The 26249-nt window shown below is 42.8% G+C and overlaps 1 protein-coding gene across 1 annotated transcript in view; it reads right to left on the bottom strand.

Annotated features, from left to right (window-relative positions):
- Nucleotides 1-26249, bottom strand: part of THEMIS (thymocyte selection associated) — a 96199-nt gene that overhangs the window by 54821 nt on the left and 15129 nt on the right. Inside the window, exons 2-4 of the mRNA XM_053284054.1 lie at nt 21252-21410; nt 15121-15585; nt 2881-3917 (exon numbers count right to left, since the gene is read on the bottom strand). Of these exons, the coding sequence (XP_053140029.1) occupies nt 2881-3917; nt 15121-15585; nt 21252-21410 (1661 nt within the window). The remainder of the gene's footprint in view (nt 1-2880; nt 3918-15120; nt 15586-21251; nt 21411-26249) is intronic.

Consider the following 26249-nt stretch of genomic DNA (forward strand, 5'->3'; position numbering starts at 1 on the left):
ATTTATGGAGCACTCATCTTCACCACTGGAAAACATACTGATGATCAAAAGAATGTCACTTTTGGTAAACTCTGTTATTGTGTCAAAGCAAACTTTAATTGCTTCATTTACACTCAAGGAAAACATTGAGCTCCTGCTATGGTTTTGATATATCTTTGTTGAAAGATTGCATGCAAATCGTACCAGGAGGTCAACACTACTTTCATTTGAATACAAAAGATTTTTTAAAAAAATATTTTTTTCCCATTTCTTACCAGCCCTCACATGTCAGCAATTAACCTTACTCATTCCCCTCTTTCCTGATCCTTTATGGCACAAGAAAATTGAACATGTTTTATTCTTCCTTTTCTGAAATCTCTGAGTTAATCTACATGTTCAGAAGACATAAGACATGAGAGAGTTCTCTTAGGACAGTATCGTCTCAGAATGCAGGTGGGGTGTGTATGTGAGTAGGCTGTTGCTTGACTGAATTATTCTATAAAATGAGTATCTTAAGGAGAAAGGTTCTGTACTAGCTTTGTCCCTTATATGCTTCTTTTCCATATAAAGAGAATTTTAATATGGTTATTGCAATGTGTGATCCCTCACCAGCCTTCTGAAAGCAGCTCGATTCTTCTGAAGAGTAGATTCACTTTCAGGCACTAATTATGAAAATAAATAAACAGAATTCCAGAAATCAAGTGGGGGTGGGTGAAATCTAGAAATATCATCCCATAGCTTTCCCTTTCTACATGAAAGCTAATGGGCAGCTGCAGGTGATATTTTATCCTGTGGGAAAGGTCCACCTGTGACATCCAGCTATCATGTGACATGATTCTCATCACACCTCCATGCCTGCTGAGTAGAAATCCAGAGAAGCAGTAGTGTGATAATCATGTCCTGACTGCATGCAACAGACAACAGCTTGCCACTTGGTTATCTGGATATTCTGGTAAGCAACTATGGGATAAAATGTCTTCTATTGATACCCAATGATGTGCTGTAAGTGATACCATCATGATGAACTTACCACACAGTTTCATTAGGCTTAGGTTAGATTTGGATATTTCCCAGAAGCACTGAAAAGAGTCTGCACATCTCACCACATGGGTTTGCAGCAACTATTAAGTAAGTTTGATCACTGAAGCTACATAAAGCTAAGCACATCTGTAAGTCTTTCTAAAGCTAAAATCACTGCTTAGCTTTTTTTAAAACTTGAATATCTAGCTGCTCCCTTTAAATGAAAAATTGTGTGTGGCTGTTGATTTATTGAAGTAATTCTCTTTAAATAGTATAGGTTCTCCAGAATTTCTTAATATTCTGCTCTTGCTGGAAGTATGTATGGGTCAACATCAATTCCAGAGCGTTCATTTTCAAAACACATATAGCCGTGGTGGGGAGGGGAAGTGAACACTAGTTCTATCCCCTTCATAATTGTGAGTTGGGCTGTCCATTAGAATAGTCCACATTACATTTTTGTGTGAATCTGCAACTTGAGCTTAATCTGCATGAGAAAATGCCTGCATTTATCCTGTAAAGTATTTAACTACATGTCCAAAATATGATTTCCTTACTGCATTTTATATTCTATTTGTGTTGTTATATGGTCCATCTAGCCCAGTGCTTATTCAGATGCACAGTGGCTTTCAAGGTCCCAAGCAGTAGTCTTTCCCATCTCGGCTACCTGAAGAATTTTTAACTGGCAAAGCCAGGGCCCAAACTTCAGACCTTATAGCAATAGCAATAGCAATAGCAATAGCAATAGCACTTACATTTATATACCGCTCTATAGCCGGAGCTCTCTAAGCGCTTTACAATGATTTTAGCATATTGCCCCCAACATTCTGGGTACTCATTTTACCGACCTCGGAAGGATGGAAGGCTGAGTCAACCTTGAGCCCCTGGTCAGGATCGAACTTGTAACCTTCTGGTTACAGGGCGGCAGTTTTTTACCACTGCGCCACCAGGGGCTCTTTCTCCTCTTATACAGGGAAACATGTGATTGACCACTGAGCATACAGCCATTCCTAAAAGGTGATAGCTCATGTGATAGTTTACATGAAAGTAAAGCATTTATATTGGCAAGGTTCTTAAACCTATGTAATCAAAGCAAGTTAGGAAATGTCTTACAATGCTAAAGATGTGGAAAACAAGCTTTGTTCTTTTTGTTACTAACAGTTTATTAAACGCTCCTATCTATTGGTGGATCAACATGTTACAGTGGCGACACCAGGATTCTGTGCGGCAGCCTGTAAACTGAGACAGGAGCAACTGATTAGTTGTAACTGAGATTTCTGTATAACTTGATGTTTTGTTACCTAGTTTTACTGCTTTGAATTTGTTTTGTTTAATGCTGATTTGTATTTTGGTGTGTATGTTGACTTGTCACTGACCATAATAAATTATAACTAAGTTTATAGAGACTGTTGTTTATGGAGACTGTTGTTCTTTAAAACATACATTTGCAGAATTCAACATTCAAACCAATACAATGCACAAGAAAACAACAGCAATAATAAAACACTCATTCTACAAGCTTTGAACACATAAATTTAAGGATCTTATTATTACAAATATTTTACTCTGATGTAATCCATTTCATGAGCGATGGTCTCTTGAGAAGGACCACAGTCCGTGGTTGACCAACGACTACATATTTTGCATGCAGAAGGTCTGGAGTACAATCCTTGGCTTCTGTGGTTAAAAGAATCTTTTAAGGAGCTGGGAAGGACCTCTGCTTGAGATACTGGAGTTCCACTATCCATCCGAGTAGCTTATACATATGGCTAGATGGCCTGGATAACAATACAAAATACAAATACAATACAAATACAAAACAAAACAATAAAATGGGATGAATAATTGTCTATAGATTTATCAGAGATGCAAAATTATTCCTACCTTTACAGGTCGTAGTGAAGCACAATCATTTTCAGCTGGTACAGTTGTCTTGGTTTTTTCTGGTATACTGGTTTTAGGAGGTCTGGGTGGTGGATTTTTTGCTTGATTTTTATATCTTCTCATCATGCAATACTGTTCTTCAGTAATCTCTTCCACAGTAGACTTTTCTGGGAAATACATAATATCTTTGCCATGTTTTCTCAGCAATTGGAAAGTCATATTTAAATTATGCACTGGAACTTCCCAGATTTCTGTGGGGTTGCTTAAACTGCTGATAAGCAAGAAAGAATCTGTGATTTCTTCTTCAAGCTGCAGACATGGTATGTCAGCCAAAATGTCTTCCTGGGTGGAAAGATCTCCTATGGAAACTTTGACATTAAACGGGAGGCAGAAATCCCTGATAAGCTCCAAAAGTTCGTATTGTCTCTTGTCATGGACAATTTCAACAAAGCCCCCTTCCAAACACATTGGAAGAAGTACATTCTTGCAATTGTTTGGTGATAGGATTTGTTCACAGGCCAAAGCATTTTCTACTTTCTTTTGTTCCTGATCCACAATTTCACTTGTCTGGCACTGTGGAACTAGAAACTGGTCCCCAATAGAAACAGAGTGCAATTCTTCATGAGGAGACTCAAAGGCTTTGGTAGCTTTAACATGAAGCTGCTCTTTCACACTCTTTGCTATTTCTAAGTCATAGGCAGTTGGAAACTCCCGGAATTTTCTTTTGAATTTTCCTTTGTAGCTGGTAGGAATTAAAAAGTGTCTTTTAAATAAATCTCTCTTGATCTCAGATGCTAAGATTCTTGTTGCCTGATGCTTTTTGTAAATGACTAATTCTTTACCAGGGTACAATACATTGCATGACTGCTTGTTTCCTATGGACCCTTCAATTAGTGCAACAACTATTGGAAATTCACTCCTTTCTAATATATCTTCCATTGACAATGGCTGAAGGAAACTGTTAATATTGTAACTGTGAGTTACATCTTTGACTTCAACATCTAAATTGGAAAGGAAGTGAACAATCTCTTTCTGAACTGAAAAGGAAAAAAAATAAGGTTAAATGATGTAAAATGCAGTGTTAATAGTCTCAACTTACTGTATTTAAAAATACAAATGTTTTCTATACCTTTGCTGCTATACTGGAACTACTGAAATAATTGTTAAGTGGCGCAGTGGGGAAATGCTTGACTAACAAGCAGAAGGTTGCTGGTTCGAATCCCTGCTAGTACTATATCGGGCAGCAGCGATATAGGAAGATGTTGAAAGGCATCATCTCATAGTGTGTGGGAGGAGGCAATGGTAAACCCCTCCTATATTCTACCAAAAGAAAACCACAGGGCTCTGTGGGCACCAGAAGTCGAAATTGACTTGACGGCACACTTTACCTTTATTTTAGTTGCAATGCAAATAATTTTAAACAAATATTTGAATACTAGTGCACACTGTCGCTTGTTCTGAGCTGTAAAGATAGATAAGACTATAGATGTTCAGTGTTTTAGAGTATTCAAAGCAATTCACATCTATTACCTCAGTAAACATTACCAACCACAAGGTAAGACAGTAGCTGATATCCAGACTTACTGTGTTCTGACATGCCACCGTTTTCCTCAGGGTTAGTCTGAAAGTCAGCTAGTGTTATTCCCATGCCACAAGTGGAGGAAAGGTGGGAGACCTTCAAAGAGAATGCAGCTCTTGTGCCACACTACATACTTTCCAATAGGGCTACACTATGTTAGAAAATCAGTACTAAGTATGACTGTTGAGATGTGCAAGATTAAATAATTATTCTATATTGCATTTTTATCCCACCTTTCCTTCAAGGAGTCTACATGGTTCTCTCTGCTTGTGGTGTAGATTAGACTGAATGGCGGTGACTGGCTCAAGTTCACCCTGTGAGTGTTGTGGTGGAGCAGGGCTTTCAACACGAGTCTTCCTAATCCTAGTCCAACCAAAGCACCACAACACACTTTCACCTCCCGCACTGGTCCATTGTGAGCAAACCTGCATTTTCTGTGAGCTATGCAGGGAATTATGCATGCACTTGTGTGAAAATAAAGAAAAATAAGAAAAATAAATGTGTATTGCTGCTGTGTGTATTGGCTAAAATTGATTAGTCCCTCTTAGCTGTAGCTATTTTTACAATAGAACATATGCCATGTCTCGTATTGCTAGCTCATACTTCTGTATAGTGTATCCAAGGAAATGTGGGAATCCATTTTTTACAGTTCACTAAACCAATACCTCATCATATGAAAGTAACTTGTAGAAGTTGTTTAGAAAATATTCACTGTAATTTATATGTTGAACGCATGGTAAAACATAGGGATACTATTGGAAATAGAAAAGCTAATGGAGCATACATTAGGACATGGCACTGTAAAATCACATTCTTTATTTATCTGGCAACTAACTGGAACTTGAATTTAAGGCCTGGGTCCTGCTATTCAACTGGCTAGAAATCCAAACCAAAAACCAAAAACCCTCCCCACAAAGCCAACTTTAAAATCTAAGGCTAGAACGACAGTATGTGTTAACAGTAGATGAATGTGGACATCATCAACAAATGGCAAGAGGGTTTAATTGTCCATCTTTCTTCCACAATGTCTTCCCTATTATCGGAGTATCCTGCTGTTCTGCATATTCCCCTAAAAGCATAAGAACAACCCTGCTGGATCAGGCCTAAAGCCTATCTAGTCCAACATCCTGTTTCATACAGAGAAGCCCACAGGCAAGAGGTCAGGGCATGCTGTTGCTCCCCTGCAACTGGTATTTAGAAGCATCATGCTTCTGAGTAGCTGAATGGTGGCCTGTGTCACTTGCTTTCCTCACAGGAGGGGGAAATCGGCATTTGCTACAATGGGATATGCAGCTGGGGGAGGGCAAAGGATGCTGCGGCGGGGGTCTGTCCCACCATACCCTGAGAAGATGTCACGAGCTGTGACCCCCAGCAAAGCAGCCCGTCCACACCCAAGTTAATTCTTTCTGTCCAGCAGCTTGCTGTCAGCTAGGCTGGCGGTCTGGGTGCCTACCACCCACCCCAGTTTTGTGCCTCTAGGTAATCTACATAGGGAATAATGGGCTGGTTCGAATCCCCATAATATCCTATCTAGAACCTTTAAGCACCAGTTCAAATTTGAACCTGTTTGAGCCGGTTTGAAGGTTCTAGAGGCCATTTTAGGTAATTTCCTCCATTTTGTGTCATTTGTTTTGCTTGATTTTCCTTCACTGAGCTAATGCTTTCCTGATTGGCCAGATGAGTCTGGCTCTCTGAGAGGCTCTGGAGTAGCTCCAGTCCTTGAGAACTGGCACCCTATTGGCCAGGGGGGAGGGCAAAGGTGGGGGCTCCCAAAGGAGGGAGTTGCAAATCCTATTTGAAGCCAAGCCTCTGGCCTAGCAAAATCACTCTGGTTGCAGTCTTCCTTGGCTTCCTTCTGGCCTGGTGGTGGTGGTGAGGAGGAGGAGCTTGGCAGATCTGGCTGTATTTTTGCAAAACGCATGCCTGAAGAGAAGAACAGGGGAAAAATGTGTGTGTGTGTGTGTGTGTGTGTGTGTGTGTTACTTTAAGTTCTCTTCCTTTACCATGGTGCGTTTTTGCCTTGCCCCTCTTTCTTTGCAGTTTGCATGATGCCAGGTTGGATTTATTGCCTTGCTCCGCCATCTTGATAGGTCTCTTGCAAATTTGTTTGGCTGTTGTGTAGTCTGTGCTGCTTGGTTTGGTTCCCTTGGCTTTACAGTTGTGCAGGCACAGCAGCAGCAGGTCAGTTTCTGTGGTGGTTTTTTGGTTCTTAGCTGGGTGCCTTTTTAGTTGTGTCACTGTGTGTTGGTAGTGTGGCCTGCTAGGCGCACCAACCTGGGGTGTGTGGTAAGCACCCATGGGTGCCCACCACCCACCAAACCCCAAAGTAATGGACACTCTTGTGTCTTTAAGTGATTTTTTTTTAAAAAAAATTCTCCCATAGGGAACAATGGGGTTTTGAGGTGACCCATCTGGCTCATTCCCTCACTTTGGGGGGGGGGTGCCTAAGCACCTCAAAATGGGTCTGGTGGCACAGCAGGTTGTACCAGAACTACCCCCCAGGCAACCCTTCTGAAGAGCTTTTCATAATAGTATATACAAACCAGAGAATCCACTCAGAGATAGACTGTTAAGAGAGGCCAGAACTAAAAAATTCCTGAAACCCCCCTATAAACCCCACTGATTTGGGGCAGCCTGGGGGGAGTTCTTGTACAACCTGCTGTGCCCCGAGACCCAATTTTCAGTGCCCAGGTACCCCCCAAAGGGGGAAATGGGGCATCCTCAAATCCCCATTATTCCCTATGGGAGAAATGCAAAAACTGAAAAAATCTTCAGAAATTCATTAATAATCACAGGATGTCCGATTGATTTGGGGTTTGGTGGGTACCTACCACCTACCCTAGTTTTGTGCTCCTAGGTGCTCCACATAGGGAATAATGAGCCAGTTCAAGTTCCCATTATACCCTATGTAGAAGCTTTTAGAACCGGTTTGAATTTGAACCGAACCGGGGGTGGGGGTTGAGCAAAACCAAAACCAAATCTACCCACCCTGGTTCGAAGCTGGTTTGAATTAGAACCAAAGAGGCCAAGCCAGTTTTGTGCACAGCCCTAGTGGTTTCTTGCGACAGCCCTGAGGGAAGTGCATTGCCAATTCAGCCACCTGGCCCTGTTCGTGGGGAAGTCTGTGGGGCATGTAATCCAGAAAATGGAAGAGGCAGGGCCCCCTTACCCAACCTATGTGTGGAAAAACTATAACCTTGCTGCTCCCAAATCCTGCTTGTGGCAGCCCCTCAAAGGCAGATAGGGGGTGGCCTGTGCATGCTGGCTACCCCCTGCTAAGAGGGGGCCATTTGCTAGGACATACCCACTTGCATGGATGGTGTGCACACAGAAGTCTGGTGCTGACCTCAGAACATGTTCAAACCTCGGGAGATGGCTCCGATGTGCCACCTTATACAGAACTCCCGGCACATGGATTCCTGGGAGAGGAGAGACCCAGTTTCCAGCTGGCTCAGGACAGTGGACTTGCCCTTCTGGGCCACAGGCAGTGGGGCACATCTCCACATGGGCATGTGGGCTGGCAGGACACAGGGATTTACAATGGCTTGGCGGCAGTTGTCACACTCGCCCAAGTGCCTGGCTCCACAGCTTTCCTGCACAGAGCATCCTCCGTCACTCCCCTTTTCTGCCTCTCTTATGCAAGGGTGTTCGGTGGGGTAATGGTCTAGGTCTCCAGCACAATAGTGTCCAAGATGGGACATAACAGGAAGCCCTTCTCATGAGCAAGACCTAGGGGAGCAAACCTTCCCACACAGGGAAGGGGCTGCAGGCCCCTTGCCCAAGCTAAATGTGAAGTAGAACATTGCTGTGCTGCCTTTAATACCCAAGCCTGGGGAATCCCGCCCCGCCCCCAGGCATTTGCTCTCCTCTCAGTTCTGTGATGGGGTACCCTGCTCATTCTGCCACAGTTTGTGCATACATGGCTGCTGCTGCCTTCTCAGGGAGCAAAGCACTTAGTGCCCCTCCTGTCATCCTGTCCCCTCTCCCCACTGCTTGCCAGGTGGGGAGAGCACAGGACAGAGTGGGAATCGGGTCTGCCCCCGAGCGATTTTGCAGCTTGACAGGGTGGCCAGTAGGGGATGGGGCATTGTGGCATCCCTATAGCCTGGCAACACCATTGCTGCATAGCTGACAGGAGGGGTGTGGCTGGATTTCTGAGAGGCTTCCAGTGAGAAGCACTGAAAGCATGGAGCAGCTGAGTCCCTGGGTGGATCTGCACTGCAGCCTCTATCACTGGGGTTTGGAAATTGGCACAAAACTGTAGTTACAGCTGCGCTAGCAGTTGAGTGCAATGCCTCAGTGGCAAAACCACAGTTGCTGGTGGCGACCCTTAGATATAACCAAAGGTTCATATTGGAGTTTGGTGAGACAAAACGGAGTTTGTTTTTCGGGTGTAACTGTGGTTTTGCACATTTGGGCATAATACAGTTGCAACTAAGGGTGTGCTTGAAACTGGTATGCCCGGTTCGGTTTGTCTGCACTGGACACAAACAGAACTGGGCATGTTTGATCCCCCCCCCCCCGAAAATGGACCCCTGGTTCACCCTGCAGATCCCGGTCACACAGATGGCAAGTGCTCATGCACGGTGGCCTCCAAAATGGCCACCAACAGTTTGAAGAGGCCCAGAATAGGCTAAAAATGGACTGAAAAGGCTCAAATTGGGCCAATTGGAGACCAGGGGAGACCAGTGGTGGGAGGGGGAACTGCCAGAGACCACCTGCTGGAGGCAGTTAGTTTCTAAAAAACAATTTCTTTTCATTTGAAACACCAGATGGGGGTGGGGGGTTGAACCAGGTAAGCCCTTGAGCTGGCCAAGTTCGATGGTGAACCAGCCCACGTTTGAGCCAGTTCGCACATCCCTAATTGCAACCTTGGTCACTTCTAACTGCGGTTAGCCATTACATCTGAATGTGGCCATATAATGTGGTATCCAATGATGTGATGTCAAGGTGGAGAAATGCACAGTTCTATGACATCAGGATGTCAGTCATTTGTAGATAAAGATAGAATGAAGCATGCATTTCCCATTTTCGGCAGCAATAATGTGACTGAACATAAAATGCACTTGCAGGCTAAGAGGAGTAGAGAAGTTGTTAGGGGCACCCCAACATATTAGACCCAGAGGTACCAGCCCAGAAGTATATGGAATCCAGGCCTGTGTCTGATTTCATTTTATATTAAGAGTTCAATTAATACCTGGGCTCAGGGTGAATTGACACCCCAGATCTCAACTGGTCTGTGAGGGAAGAGGCGATCCAGCATTGTATTGTGAGAGGGGTACTCAAGGAAGCACAAAAGCCAAGCCAGAACAATCCAAATCCTAAAATGTGACTCACTATCAGATAATGTCTGTGGAAGAGGCCAGAGGCTGATCTCCCCTCTCCTGTTGCAAGAAGTCCACGTTAATCCTTGTCAATGATTGACTCAATTGCTCTCTATAGAAATTCAACATAGGTAGATGCATACAAAGAAAACACCTATAGACTTTAATTCTTACTTTACTAACACTTTAACACCTTTTTGGGATGAGGCTAGCAAATCTGGGACAAGAGAAGATGCCCATTTGCAGCTCAGAGAGGCAGATTTGCCTTGGGCAATGTCCCCCCCCGCCAAGTGCACAGTTTACAGAAGATGAGATTCAGATCTCTCTGGACTGGCCAATATCCTGAATAACTAAAAGACATTATCCAGAAGGTAACAGCATTGTCACCCTTTTGGGGACCCAGGAAAAGATGAGGAGATTTGAATAGACTCTATGAGAGATCAAAGGAAAATACAACTATAAAGAATGAGGCTACTGGACAGAGAGCTAGCAGTCTCTTGCCTACAAGCAGGCTTGTGCCTACACGCAATCTTCTGCCTACAAGCAAGACTTGCTCATGAGTAATCCAAGAGTTTGCTGCCCAAGCCGTGGGGCTAGAGGCAGGAACTCTATCCATGGACAGGAACTGTCTGTGACTTCCACTGCGCAGTGAGAAGTCAAGACTTCCCCAGCCATGGTGCTCTGACTCTCAGCCGTGCTCTGAGCAAACTGCATGCTTGATCCAAAAGCTCCTGTCTCCAGCCAAAAGCTTCTCTCCTTCAGCTGAAAGATCCACCGTTCTCAAGCCTCTGATCCTGGTAATATGCTGCCTCTACAAGTCTTGGATCCCTCCATCCTTTCCCCTTCTTCTCCTTTCCCCTCATCCCTCTACTAATTCCTGATCTCCCCAAATCATGCCAGCCCTCAGCCTTCCTTACCTCCCCCGCCCCTTTTCCGTCTATATCTGAATTATACTAGGCTTTAGGAAGATTTAATACACACACATATGTTAGTTAGGAACACTGGGTGAATATTGGTGCTGGCTAGGGTTGAAATACTGTTAGTAATACTGATAGAATGTTCTGCTTTCTGCTCAGCTAGATTGATGTTGTTATTCTTTTATACTCAATAAAGCCCATTGAATCATTTAGGATTGGTTTGATCTCCTTTCTTCCTTGCACCCACATCCTACATGGTCACTATATAAAAGAACTGGTCACTTGGTGACACTGATGAAACAGGTCTAATTTTGTATGCTAGCTAATGAGCATATTCAGTATATAAATCAGGCCTGGACCACAACAAAGTGCAATGTAGCAATTCAAAATCATAGTTTCTAAACCTAAATATTTTATTACATATAAGCACCTTTTGAAATTCAAACAACCATATTTTCACTAAATATTAAAGGACTCTTTTCTCTCTCCTTTCTTTTCCTTTGTACTATATGTCCTTACAACACAGGCCTTTCCTGTGTTTCCATGGGGAAGCAAATCTCCTTTTTTTTGACAATTGTGGTTTTAGCAACCCACCTACCCTGCCCCCAAGCTCACAGTTGACATGTAAGAATGAAAAGGGCAAGGGAGGAGCAGGGAAAAGTTACATAGGAGGAACAGAACAACGATAAAAGAGCTAGAAACAGAGAGAATGAGAAGTACCCCTTTGCGAGGGCACAAGAATGTCATGTAAGAGCCCTACAACTCCTCATATATTGCCGACCTATGCCTTCTGGAGACTTCCTAGAAAATGATCTTTTAAAATAGACTTGCTTCTATGTATTCACAAAGTATTTGTTCCCCTTGATTAAGAAAAAGAGAGAATAATGTCCAATTCACTCCTCCTTTTAAAAATACATAATATTTTATATACAAGGAAAAGGAAAGATTGTGCCGTCGAGTTGGTGTCGACTCCTGGCAACCACAGAGCCATGTTATTTTCTTGGTAGAATACGTGCAGTGTGAGATGATGCCTTTTAGTACTTTCCTGTATCACTGCTGCTTAATATATATAGGAGTTTCCCATATTCTGAGAAACACACCACCAGGGATTCGAACCAACAGCCTCCTGCTCTCTAGGCAGATTACTCCCCCACTGCACCAATAAAACCACAAATTAAATCCACATGATTATCTTTTCTTTGCATTATCTTGGCTTTGCCTTCTCCCTGACACAGAAGCCATGTGTCAGTTGTTATGGAATTGGAAGTGGGCTCATATGCAGCATCCCCAAGAGTGTAGCCGCAAGTGCCACTCCTGTGTGTTAGCACACGCTGAAACCCTGTTCCTCCTGCTATCCATGTTACAGTATCTGGGCTCCCCAGAGTTCCAACCATGAGACGAATTGTTGTCATCATTACTATTATCTGTATACCGCTTTTCAACCAAAAGTTCTTAAAGTGGTTTCCTTAGAATAAGAACACGAATACAGTCATCCTTTGCCAACCACGGTTTTACTAACCACAGTTTCGAGTATATGTAAATGGGAAATTGTGACAGGTCTTGCCAACTGTGACCCAACTATACATGGTTGGCGCTGGGGGTTTTTTTTAGTGATTTTGGGAGGGTTTCAACTTTCAGCAATATTGGGGGTTCGATCTGCTCATTCAATCAGCTCATTCCTCTTGGTGATGCTTGCTGCTGTCCCTTGCCAATTTAAGATGCCTTTGAGTGATGTGGGGGGGGGGCGGGGGTGGTTTCAAAAAATTTCCAGAGGTGCAATCTGCTCATTCTTCTTGATGGCTCTTGGCGATATTACAGGGTTTGTTTGTTTGTTTGTTTAAAAAGGATTGTTTACAGTCGTTTTCAACATCTCTTATCTCCCAACCCCCTGTTTCCCATAGACTTTAATGCCTCACCAACCACGAATTTGCTAACTGTGAAGTTTTGCCAGAACGGAACCCTAATGGATGGCAAGGAATGACTGTACAACAACGTGGGTTGTGTGGCTTGTGAATTGCTCTTGGGGATGCTATGGATTCCCAAAATCCATAATGACAGAACAGGGATTCCGTTTTCTGCGTAGAGGTTTTAAAAAATGTGTTTAACCCTTTCAACCTCTGCCTGCAGTCATGGGCATCTGCAGGACATTTTCTGGGGCAAGGGTGGGGGCCAAGGCTCAGGGGCGTATCTAGGGTAGGGCAGGCAGGGCATGTGCCCCGGGCGCCACTTGAAGGGGGCGCCATTTTTGAAAATTAAAAAAAAAAAAAACAGCCACCAAAAACAAAATGGCCACCGTGCATGCTCAAATGGCCTCTGTGAGGCCCTAGGCCATGCCAGGACTCGCAGAGGCCATTTGAGCATGTGTGGCGGCAATCTTGTTTTCAGCGGCCATTTTTTTAAAAAAGTTTATTTTAAAAAATGGCCACCGCACATGCTCAAATGGTCCCTGTGAGGCCCTAGAGGCCAGTGGGGGGAGGGGGAACCTTTGCAGACCCCCTCACAGCCCTTATGAAGCCCCCCAAAGGGGCTACAGGTTAAAAAAATTAATTTTAAAAAATATAATATGATACGGTACACATATTCAGATTGGCACTATGTGCAGAGAATCAGGGCTTGTGAATACTGAGCTGAAGCTTATGGGCTAGGATTGTATTCATTTGCTCTTATTTTGCTTCTTGTGATAAATGAGTTAAATGTGATGTCTTAATAATATGGCTATTAATGGTCTTTGAATCAGCATGAAATCCTTAGTATTAAGCCCCACTGGGAGTTTCTTGCTCTCTTTCTCTCATTTTAACTGTGTTTCTGAAAGACTAGAATATATTCCAAGCAGTGACACAATTTACTCTGCATATCCTTTAATTATTTTCAGAGTATCAGGGAAAAGTCAAATTCTCCATTTATTTTTAAAACTGATATAATAGTGATGCTACAATGCATAGTAGAGAATTAGACAGGGACTTGTGTTTAGTTTTCCAAGTACACCTCCACATAGTATTTGGATATTTCATGAGCCCCAGCATACTGAAATTTGTAGTTTTCCAGCATTTTTTTTGGTCTGGCTACCTCCACTGCTAAATAGTTTTTGAAAGATTAAAAGATTAACGAGCTTGACTTGTATTTTTCAGCTGATATTATGGTAAAGTTATCTGAAAGATGGGTGTCAGATGTTTGGACAGGGGGCGCAATTTCAGTGCTTGCCCTAGGCTCTATTTTCCCTAGATACGCCTCTGCCAAGGCTATACTCACAGTCCTATACTCACTCACCTGGGAGGAAGCCCAATTGAATTCAATGGGACTGGCTCAATGCAGGGAGGGGGGGGACTGCCCCCTCTTGCTGCTGCCCCCTCCCCGACTCCCATGCCTTCAGTCTGAAATGGTACAGTCTACAAATAAGTTGACCACACTGTTGCTTTTGTGTGAGAACAAAGCCTTAGTTTTTAAAATTGCTGTGAGATTTGGAGGATATGGGATGGGAAGAAGATTGTTGCAAATGAGAAATTTAAACTTTAGTCCCCCCCCCCCTTTTGCCTAGACATATCCAAGTAAACAGGCCCAAGGCCCATCTAGTCCAGCATCCTATTTTACACAGTGGCCCGCCACTGGAGGCCACAGGCAGGAGTTGAGGGCATGCCCTCTCTCCTGCTGTTACTCCCCTGCAACTGGTACTCAGAGGTATCCTGCCTTTGAGGCTGGAGGTGGCCTATAACCCTCTGACTAGTAGCCGTTGATAGACCTCTCCTCCATGAAGTTATCCAAACCCCACTTAAAGCCATCCAGCTTGTTGGCTGTCACCACATCTTATGGCAGAGAATTCTAGAAGTTCATTATGTGTTGTGTGAAAAAGTACTTCCGTTTGTTGGTCCTAGATTTCCTAGCAATCAATTCAGGTCAGCATCTCTTCAGGTTCTCACGCAAGAGCTTACACATCACTTGCTACCAGATCCTTTCCAATGAACCTTGAATCTTCTGCATGCAAGGAATGTGCTCTGCCACCAATCTATGGTCCCTCCCTAATGCTGCAGCTGTACTGCCTCAAGCGATGGGTTGCAACTGAAGGATTTAACCTTGAGAAGCATAAAGCTTTCCACCCCCTTTGCTTAAAGGTGGCAAAGCATTGGGGGGAAAGCAGTGCACACACGACACACGACACAATTCCAAGATCTGTGCATGTAATAGCAGCAACTATTATAAATATATGAAGTTCGGTTTTTATAGAGGTTTCGAAAGGAAATATGCTGCTGTTCAAGGCTTTTATCACTCCAGCTCTACAGCTTCCTATAGTGGAGCTATAAAACACTTAACTTAAAACTGCTCAGTTCAAACAACACTTTGCAGCAGGTATGCCAACCTGTTTGCAACAGTTTGAGTGCTTTGCTAGTCAGGTAGAGATATTTGCCACTGACATTAATTTACTTACATTTCATCACTGCTTGTACTTCATATATTGGTGTGAGAACAACAGAGCCATCAAAACCTGCAGGAAACACATTGGTAGAATCCCCAGTGTTGGAAGGATTAGTAAATATCACACTCCGACATCTGCTCTTTGGGATTTTCCATTCAGCAATCTCCTTCAGAGTATAAGTCTGGTCATCTTTCCATTCATAGAAGTCTCCTCTGGTGACCGTGGAGACTGGCAAAACAAAGCCATGAAGTCGGCCATTCCTTGTTACTTCACCATGCATGATCATCATCCCCTTGCTGTCTTCCACAGATCTGAAAATAATCTTCTCGCCTTTTCTGATGGTCAGCTTTTCTGCTTTTAGATCCTCAGAGCAATAGAAGCAAGGTTGTTGCAGTGCTGTTGGTCCAATCAAAACTTTTCTCACAATCTCTTCAATGCTAGAATATGGAGTTTTATCAGCCACTATCCTGCAAAGTCCTTGAAAGGAAATTTTTAAATCAGAAAACATGTCTTAAGATATGCAAATTATTACCAAAATGACTGACATTCAGACGAAAGAAGCGCTGGTGCTACATTAGATGTGATGGTGCTCTTGATGGCACTGACTAACTCTGCAGTTGCAGTCAATTTTGATTACCTCCCTTTCCCTCGATGCACTCTGTGCCACATGAAAATATGTCCTAGAGCAGGCTTACCCAAACTGCGGCCCTCCAGATGTTGCTGAACTACAACTCCCAGCATCCCTAGATACAATTTTTTGTGGCTGAGTATGCTGGAAGTTGTTGTTCAGCAACATCTGGAGGGCTGCAGTTTGGGGAAGCCTGTCCTAGAGGATCATGTGATCTTTGGGGACATATTTTCATGTGGCACAGAGCAGCTGCTGTGCAACAGAGTACTCAGGCAGCCACTCCATGCTTCTCTCAGGGCATATCACAGCTGCTGAGCTGTTTCTGTACATACCCAGCAGGAGGCTTATGTGGGCTTTGTCACCAGCTGCTGCACCTTTAAGTCCGCAACAGTAATTTTCTTCCTTCCGCTGGCTCCCTTTCCCTGCTGATGCTGGGGGAGGGGGAAGGTGAGCCAATGGATGTGAGAAAGGAATAGGCATGTAAATAGTGGGCAGTGGAGCCATCTGAAAGGCACACCTCTGCAGATTGTGTGTGTTCAATCTGCAAAGTCAATAAGTGGGGAGATACTTGTATCTGGTAAAGCTGGTTGTGTGGTCAGAGTGAAGTAGTTGCCACAAAAATATTCTGGAAGGGGAGAGAGACAGATCACACAGGACAATGCAGGACTGATTATTTATTTTATTTATTATTGAACTTCTATACCACCTAATATAGAAACTCCCCTTAGAAATGCAGCACTGTGTTAGGTATGTTTTGGAACTGAAGCATGTAGAAGAATCTAAGCAGCTGGAATGTCACTTAGGAACAGCCGAATGTGATTCTGAAGCTACATGTTATTCAGAGTGTGACTGCTGAGTTTAGCTGAAAAACACGTTCTCCCTCCCTCCCTCCCTCCCTCCCTCTCTCTCTCTCTCTCTCTCTCTGCTGTAATAAATTAAAATGTGGGAAATATCTGGGCTTGTTTCATGATGTAACTACCTCCACTTTCAGAAAAAAAATTGAAAATAATTTCTAAGATTTGCATTCAGTGGTGTTGAAGAACCTGTCTCTTGCAAATGTTGGACAAAAAGATGTGAGCTTTTAATACAATTGTAGAATTTTACACTTGAAAGGGACCTTGAAGGATGACTGGTCCATCCCCCTCCTCAAGCAAGAAACTGCTACAGCATCTCTGACAGATGCCTGTCCAGCATTTGTTTGGAAACCTCCAGCAAAGGAAAGCCTGTCACTGCATGAGGCAAACTGTTCTCTAGTGTTGAACAGCTCTTACAGTCAGGAAATTCTTCCTTATGCAATGAATTGGTTATTGTCCTGTCCCCAGGAGTAACAGAGAATAGGTCTGCTGCTGCTTCTATATGTCAGTCTTCCAGGTAGTTGAAGGTGATTAGCCTGTCTCACCCTAGTTGTCTTTTCTCCAGGAGGTTTTACGCACAGCAGATTTTACTGCGGGTTTACCAGGAGGCTTTACTGCGAACTTAAAGCTGTCTCAAAAAACAGCTGAAAATAGTGGAGTTTTTTTACTCTGGAGATAAATCGGGCTACATTCGGGTGCAGTGGAAAACCCAAATGGCACTTGTGGACTGTTCCCCAATAACTCACAGGGACTTCGGGGGAAATCTGGCCGATTTGTATACTTGCATCCTCCATTCTGGAGGAAATGCAAGCTAAAAGCAAAAATGTCACGGAAGAACTGCTGTGCGTAAAACCTCCAGGAGCTTTCCCAGACAGCAGGCTTTACCACTGGTTTACTGAGAGGCTATACGGCGAGTTTGAAGTTGCCCCCAATAACTGACACAAAAAGTGAATTTTTTATCCCTGATATAAATTGGGCTACACTCTAATGCACAATGAAAAACCCAAATCATGTGTGAAGGGCTCCCTGAAAGCTCACAGGGATTTTGGGGTAAATTTGGCCGATATATGAATGCACCGCCTCCATTCCAGAGGAGGTGCAAACTCAATCAATCAATCTTTACTACTGTCCTAGACCAGCACAAGAATAAAAAAGCATACAAGGGCATGGGCAAGGAAAAAACATCATATGCTAAAAATAACATCACAATCTAAAATATCCCTATTAGCCAATTACTGTCCTACAATAAAAATGTGTTATATATGTATGAAATATTGATACTATAAAACTACAAACTAAGAAAGTATATTTTATAAAATGAGTGTAAAAAACAGTAAGTGGGTCAAAAACAGGAGATATAGATATAGATATAGATATAGATATAGATGAACAGCCCTGCTGGATCAGGCCCAAGGCCCATCTAGTCCAACATCCTGGGCAACACAGTGGCCCACCAGATGCCACCGGAAGCTACAGGCAGGAGTTGCCCTGCCTCCCACTGCCTCCCACATGCCCTGCCTCCCACTGTCACTCCCCTACAACTGGTACTCAGAGGCATCCTGCCTTTGAGGCTGGAGGTGGCCCACAGCCGTCCGACTAGTAGCCGTTGATAGACCTCTCCTCCATGAAGTTATCCAAACCTTCTTAATGCCATCCATGTTGTTGGCTGTCACCACATCCTGTGGCAGAGAATTCCACAAGTGGATTATGCATTGTGTGAAAAAGTACTTCCGTTTGTTGGTCCTAAATTTCCCAGGAATCAATTTCATGGGATGACCCCTGGTTCTAGTGTTATGTGAAAGGGAGAAAGATTTCTCTCTATCCACTTTCTGCACACCATGCATGATTTTATAGACCTCTATCATGTCTCCCCGCAGTCGTCTTTTTTCTAAACTAAAAAGTCCCAGGTGTTGTAGCCTAGCCTCATAAGAAAGGTGCTCTAGGCCCCTGATCATCTTGGTTGCCCTCTTCTGCACCTTTTCCAGTTCTACAATGTCCTTTTTTAGATGTGGTGACCAGAATTGTACGCAGTAAGTACTCCAGGTGTGGTCACACCATAGTTTTGTATAAGGGCATTAGAATATTAGCCGTTTTATTTTCAGTCCCCTTCCTAATGATCCCTAGCATGGAATTGGCCTTTTTCACAGCTAACTACAAAGTCTGTAGTTAACAGTTAAGAAAATCAGTAGCATGGTTATAAACTGGCAGTCAAGGTCCAACAAATCAAAACTTGGCAGTATTGTACGTGAGGACTTGGTCCTCATCCGCTAGAACCAAGCAGGTGTAAGCTTGGGCTGATCTTCAAGAGATGCGAACTACAAGCTGGGTGTGAAAAACTTCCTGGCTAAACGTAACCAGTTTCTACAATGTTCTTTGTAGGACTTGGTTTCTATATTCTTCACCAGCTTTGTTACCCTCCTCTGAACCCATTTAGTTTTATCAACATCCTTCTTAAAATGCAGGCCCCAGAATTGGGCATAGTGTACCAAGTGAGGTCTGAGCAATGCAAAATAGAATAGGATGATTACTTCTGTGCTTTTGTTTTTATAGAAAGGTTTCTACACGAGAGTTCATTTCATTGTCTCCTTTCGACTAGCTTGGTGTTACTTTATCCAAGTCTTGGGACGTTGGAAAGAATGATTTACTGTGCTCTGATGCTGCATTGTCTAGAGTTCCTGTGTGTGTTCTCATCCCTCCTCCTACTTTGAAGGTGCTGGCTCTGGGGGGAAAGACCAGCACTGTGTTGTGCAGAAAGCAGCTGACTCTGTAGGGTCTTCTGGCTGCTGCACGGAGACAGCAGAAGAGGAGCATCCCGATCAGTTGCTCCCATCCTGAGAAACTCTTTTCTCCCATCATTCTCCCATGATGCCTTCTTGTCTTGCATCTCGCAAGCATATTTCCTAGCATAATAGAACTGCATTCGAGAGTTTGGCCCTAAGATTCATACTAATCATCCTTGAATAGGCAATTCACACAACTAGTCACAATACAGAAGTATAAAAACAATATGATGGATAGCCATGCTACTAGACACAGAAATTCTGTATTTAGGCACTAGAGCGGTCTGATTATTGAGTTTTAATTATAATTTGAAATATTACAAGACACAGGAGCTTCTGCAACTCCAGTACCTAAAGGGCATTATTATTTTCATGCTAATCATACCCATTGGGATTGTTTTGTTAGAACTATACAGACAAAAATGTTTTAGTATGTATATTTCTTATTTTTGCCCAAAGGAAGATGCATTAAGATGTTTAGGGAACAGAACAATAGGATTTAATTTAGCTCTATGATTAAGCTACAGCTTCATAGTACTTAACAACATAATAATATTCTTTTTTGAGGCTCTATGACCATAACCCATGTATGTTGCAAATAATGCAAGACTGTTGCTGGAAGACCCAGCCATGGATCAACTTCTCCAGCTTCTGAAATGTTCAAGGCTACATCACATCTCTTCACCCTGAGTTTCTGGTCTCTGATCCACTGCAGTGGTTGCTTCATTGGGGACAGGGGAAACTTGAAGCGTGATGACATACCTGGTTTTATGGCATCATACCTGTTATTCTTTTAGAGGCAACCATATATTAAGGCTATTCACACGAGCAGCCCTACCTAGGTTTGTGCAGCCCTATTAAGGGAGGGCTGCTCATGTGAAGCACCGGGATCAAGGCTGATCCTGGCTCTGCCTCGCCAGGTAGGCCAAAGTTTTTCTTGGGCTATCATCTAGATAAAAGTGTGCAAGTGTGCTCTTCTACCCAGGAACCTGTGGGGGTGGGGAGGGCTGTAGGCAGCCTGAGTGCACACAGAGCTGGATAGCAAAAGCACCCGGCTGAGGGGGGATCCCTCAATGCACCACGCTCCTGGTGCAGTGTAGTGAGGAATGCTGGAGGACTTCCTCCTCAGCTTCCTGCTCTACTGGTCTCTGTGGCGTGGCTTGTGTGCCGCACAAGTAGCAGAGTCTTAGAATTTAATTTGATCATATGTGAGGAGGCAGGTAGGAGCCTACCTCCCCGCCAGCTCTCCCCCCGCACCATCATTTTCGGTCATGTGAATGACCTTATTTTGTGTTACATGTTCTAGCCATATATCACTGGCATACAGGCAGCCATTCATTACCACAAATAAAGACTGGATTAGGTTGGAGGTCTATTATTGGAGCATTTTTAAAAAAATGATTGCTTTTTATTTTATTATATGCTACTTTGTACATTGTGTGGAAAAGTTTAAAAAACCAATAGCAACAATATGTTTTCCCATTTGTAAAGGCTACTCTTGGGTACATGAAAGAAGATATAATCACTACAGTTGTAATGTTTAATCTGTTTAATAGGTAGTTTAATCTAAACTACATTTTAATCAATTAATTTTTGTTTTTTAATTAGCAGGGCTTCATCATAATAAGATATTTATTTTGTGCAGATAGAGGAAGTATAAGTGCATAGTTGGAGTATTATATGGCTGTGTTTTGCTTGGAGTGCTTCTGGGACAGAATTCATTTTGTCCATCTTTTACAACAGGTTGAATACAGAGTACCACTTTGGTCTTTGTAATAGCTAAAGGCACATTTGTGAATAATCTCTACAGAAGTGCCAAATGCTGTTTTTCTTTTCTCATTTCTGGTTTCCTTATCTAAGTAGGAAATATTCTCACAGTACCTGGGAAATTTAAAGGTAGCTCCACTGTAGTGAGATTCAGGCTTTCATCTTCATTTTCACAATTACTTGCAATGAGTGTTTTCACTTTAAATCCAACAACTTTAATCACGTCTCCTGTTGACAAAGAGCATAGATGGCCCAACTTCTCCTCAGTAGAGCCTGAAAGAGAAAACAGATACAGACAAAGATATTTTACAGATTGTTAGCAGTGGTTGAAAAATACTCTTTATTAGTGTTCCATAGCAAATGCTCCCCTGTCATCTTTGGGAAACCCTATCAAATTTCTCCTTTTCACTGTTGAAATCTAAATGTCTGGATTCTTTGCTTTCTTCTGAGATCTAACTACACTATCAATGCAAGTCAAAGTGAGCAAACATTTTGAGACTTACTGGTTTGTCCTCTTAGTTCTGAAAATAAAAAGCACCCGCAGTTCCAGGGGAAACTCAGGCTTTCCTGCCATCTCTTCTGCAGTTCAGCTCTAGTCTGTCATGTCCAGAAGGAGGTAGAATATCTATTTCCAGATATAAAGATAATTCTTTATAGTAGAATTCTAGTAATATGGAAGAGGACAGACTTGGCATGCCTAAAGTTCCAGCTTCAATTCCTGACCTCTTCATGCAGGGATGGGAAATAACCTGGAAGACCCTGAAACTCCAGAAAACTTCTGTCATTGACTGTAATTCAAAAGCTTGCTGTGAGCATTTTAAATTGCTCCTGGCATATTCATGTATATTCATATGCATTTTTGCATATATATGCATATTTGCACATATGGCAAATCTGAAGCTTTCGTGTAGACGGTGAACATAGCTACAGAATACATACACAGATCAAGGAATTAAACCAGAATTTGCACATTTGAACCATTGCTCTGTCTCTTTTTTTGTCCTCAGAGTTAATCACCCTATAAGGCTGAAGAAAGAAATGTACACACAACCTGGTGTGACAGCAGCACTCTCTTTTTCAGCAGTCTCTGTTCTTGTCTTGCAAGCCAACCTAGAAAGCTGAGCATGGCATGATGATGGTGGTAGGCAGCTAGAGAAGGGGAATGGGGTGACCATTCTTTCAGCCATGATTGGCAGCACTGGTTTTATTACTTCTTGTGAAGTGGGTTCATCATCACAATTGGTCTTGTATGCAATAGCTATATTTGGTTTCTATTACTTTACACAGTTTACAGTATTGCTTTATACTGTTACAGTGTAAACAAACCCTGCTACACTGCATGATCTAATGATTGTCATGCTGATTAACAACATCCCATCAGACCTACGCCATTCAAAACCAGGATGTCAGTCTTAGTCTATTGTTTTGCTTTGTGATAAATACATATTGTAAACTTTGAGATTACTCGTTTTTATTCCATGTAGCTCTTCTTTGTAAAATATGCTTTGTTATGCATCTGGGAAAGGCAGCAGTCACAATGGGGTTTTAGTGTTGAGGGGAAGTGAATGAAGTTTTGTGTTAGAGGTAGAATGGACAGATGAGGAGACACACAGTGATAATGGGAACTAATGTTCCTCCTCATGAGAGTCATTCATGGGGTACATCAGGGTTCAGTTTAGTACGCTGTGCTTTTTTCTAAAAAAAGAATTACATTATAACTACATTATAAAATTGCAATATTTATACCTATTTGATGTGGAACAACATTTTAACTATATTCCATACACAAATATACAAACAAGTTGCTCTAGTAAGAACTACTCAGCTACTTTCCTTTCACTGTCTCTACAACTGGACTAAATGTGGCTCAAATCAAGATGCACAAGTTAGATCTCTTGCACCTCATATGTTCATGCATTCACCATCTTGGATCAGGGTGGATGACATCATTACAAACTACACCATTGAGGTGTCTCTGTGTGTCACTCACTACAACTGTACCAAATTTGGTTCAAATAGGTTAGACAGTCCTCAAGTTAGTGCACTTGCTCCTCAAAAGTTTGCACATCCACCATCTTGGATCAGGGTGGATGACATCATCACAAACTACACCATTGGGGCATACCTATGTGTCCATACAGCTGTAGCAAATTTGGTTCAAATCAGTTAGACTGTCTACAAGTTAGTGCACTTGCACCTCAGCAGTTTAGGTGTCTGCCATCTTAAATTGCATTGGATGACTTCATCACAATCTATGCCATTGAGGTGTCCCTATGTGTCCCTACAGCTGTAGCAAATTTGGGTCAAATCAGTTAAGCGGTTCACAAGTTAGCCCACTTGTGCCTCCAAAGTTTACACATCCGCCATCTTGAATCAGTATGGATTACATCATCACAAACTATGCCATTGAGGTGTCCCTGTGTGTCACTCACTGCAACTGTACCCAATTTGGATAAAATGGGTTAGACAGCCCACAAATTAGCCAGCTTACACCTCAGACATTCACACAACCACCATCTTGCATTGGAGTGGATGACATCACCACAAACCATACTGTTGAGATGTCCCTATGTGTCCCTACAGCTGTAGAAAATTTGGTTCAAATCAGTTAAGCGGTTCACAAGTTAGCCCACTTGTGCCTCCAAAGTTTACGTGTCTGCCATTTTGAATTGGGGTGGATGGCATCATAATACACTACCCAGTTGAGGTGTCCCTGTGTCCCTACAGCTGCAGCAAATTTGGTTCAAATCAGTTAAACTATTCCCAAGTTAACCCGCGCTTCAAAAGTTTACCCATCTTCCATCTTGAATTGGTGTGGATGACATCATCAAAAATTACACTGTTAAAGTGTCCCTGTGTGTCATTCACTGCAACTGTACCTAATTTGGTTTAAATTGGTTAGACAGTCCTCAAATTATCCCACTTGCATCTCAGATTTTCACACAGCTGCTATCTTCAATTGGAGTGAATGACATCATCACACACCATACCATTTGGGCATCCTTATGTAGTCCTACATCTGTAGCAAATTTGGTTCAAATCGGTTACGTGGTTTACAAGTTAGCCCACTTGCTCCTCAAAAGCTTACATGTCCGCCATCTTGGACTGGGGTGCATGACCTCATCACAAACTACACCATTGAGGTGTTCCTATGTGTGCCTACAACTGTACCCCATTTGGTTCATATTGGACAAGGCGTTGTGAAGTTGATGGGAGGGACACACGGATGGACACGGACACACACACAGAATGCCAGGTGATCTTATAAGCCTACTGGAAAGTAGGCTAAAAATCCCGTGTCATGTAACACATACACATTCATGCACAGGGAATGTCTCATTATCTATCAAAACCACAGCAACTCCTCTGATTCTCCAATTCTGTGTTTGTATCAAGGTAACCCATTTAATTGCTCATAGATCCCATAGGTCTTCATAGCCTCTACAAAAATTATTTATAGGTTCCATATCTGACACATACATAAATCTTGCTTCTCTGTATCATAGTTTGTGTTAATTTCAAGCCTTTAATCAAGGTCCAAGATTTAATCTTCCAGTGCATAGTCAAGACTGCCTTCAATTTTTAGCTCCTTCCATTTTTGTATTATTTTGAGCTATTAAAACTCTTGCAGCTATAATCAAGTGATATGGCAATTTCTTTTCCTGATTAAATAGCAGTTCTTCAACATATCCCAATATAATAACAACAGGTTTTAAAGGTATTATTACTCTTGTCATCTCTCTTATCTTGTTCACAGTTTGATTCCAGTATGTTGTATATGTGGGCATACATAGAATTAAGTGGATCAGGAGTATCATGTGCAAACAAATACCATATCTATATATTTAATTCTCTAAGACGTACTCATGGCTAATCCCATACGTGGCAGCTCTTGTGAGAGTTCAGAGAACGGATGCATAGCTATGGGACAGGAAGGGGGGGAAATGGTGGCGGCAGTTAACAGCAATGGCAACAACAAGGCCCACCCCCTTGGTGGGGGGAATGACGGCCAGGGAGGAAGGAAACAGCGGACGGAGAGGAAGAAGCCGGAAGATGGGGAAAGAAAGAAGGGGGACGAGGAAGAAGCCAGCAGGCGAGCAAGAAAAGGAAGAAGCGGGGGGGGGGGGGGAGAGAGGCCAGTGAGCGGGAGGGTAGGGAGAGGAAGAAGCGGGGGAGGAAGAAGCCGGTGGGCAGGGGAGAGAAAACAACGGTGGGCAGGAAAATGGTGGCGGCGGGCGGGTGGCAGTAGGAGGCAGGTGGCTAGAAGCACAGATGCACTGCACCTGGTCCAGCTAGTTAATTGTATAAAAACTTAAGTTCATTATATAAATCTTAATTGTTAGGCATTTCCTAAGTCTTCATCAAAAACACCTTTAAAATACAAGTCCAATAGTATAGTTCACAGATGTATACTGTAAAATGAATGATGAGAATAAGGTCTCTTAAAAAGTCCCATAATAATTATATTCATTCATTCGTTCGTTCATTCATTCATTCATTCATTCATTCATTCGATTTCTATACCACCCTTCCAAAAATGGCTCAGGGTGGTTTACACAGAGAAATAACAAACAAATAAGATGGCTCCCTGTCCCCAAAGGGCTCACAATCCAAAAAGAAACACAAGATAGACACCAGCAACAGTCACTGGAGGTACTGTGCTGGGGGTGGATAGGGCCAGTTACTCTCCCCCTGCTAAATAAAGAGAATCACCACATTAAAAGGTACCTCTTTGCCAAGTTTGCAGGGGTTTAGGGGTGTAGCAAGTTAGCAGGGGTGTAATGTAGTCACACTTGATGGTCCTGTAGAACCTTAGTTCTTTTAAGACTTGTAGAACAAGCCTGACTCATGAGCTGGGTAAAAATAGAGTAGCCAAGGGTTTCCAACAAGGGCATAGCTATAACTGAGTGGATGGGTTCAAAGAACCTGGGACCCCCGAGCTCCTAAGGGCCCCCCATGTCCACCCATCCCAATTTTCTTCATTATCTCCCTCACTCTGAGGGGCTGCTGGGGAGTGGGTGAACATGGGCCCCCTTGAATCATATTCAAGGCAGCTTACAATAAGTTTATACTTCTCAACAAATCATAACAATTCAATTAATATAACTATTA

This window comes from Hemicordylus capensis, chromosome 1 (genome assembly GCF_027244095.1).
Source record: "Hemicordylus capensis ecotype Gifberg chromosome 1, rHemCap1.1.pri, whole genome shotgun sequence".
Taxonomy (NCBI): domain Eukaryota; kingdom Metazoa; phylum Chordata; class Lepidosauria; order Squamata; family Cordylidae; genus Hemicordylus; species Hemicordylus capensis.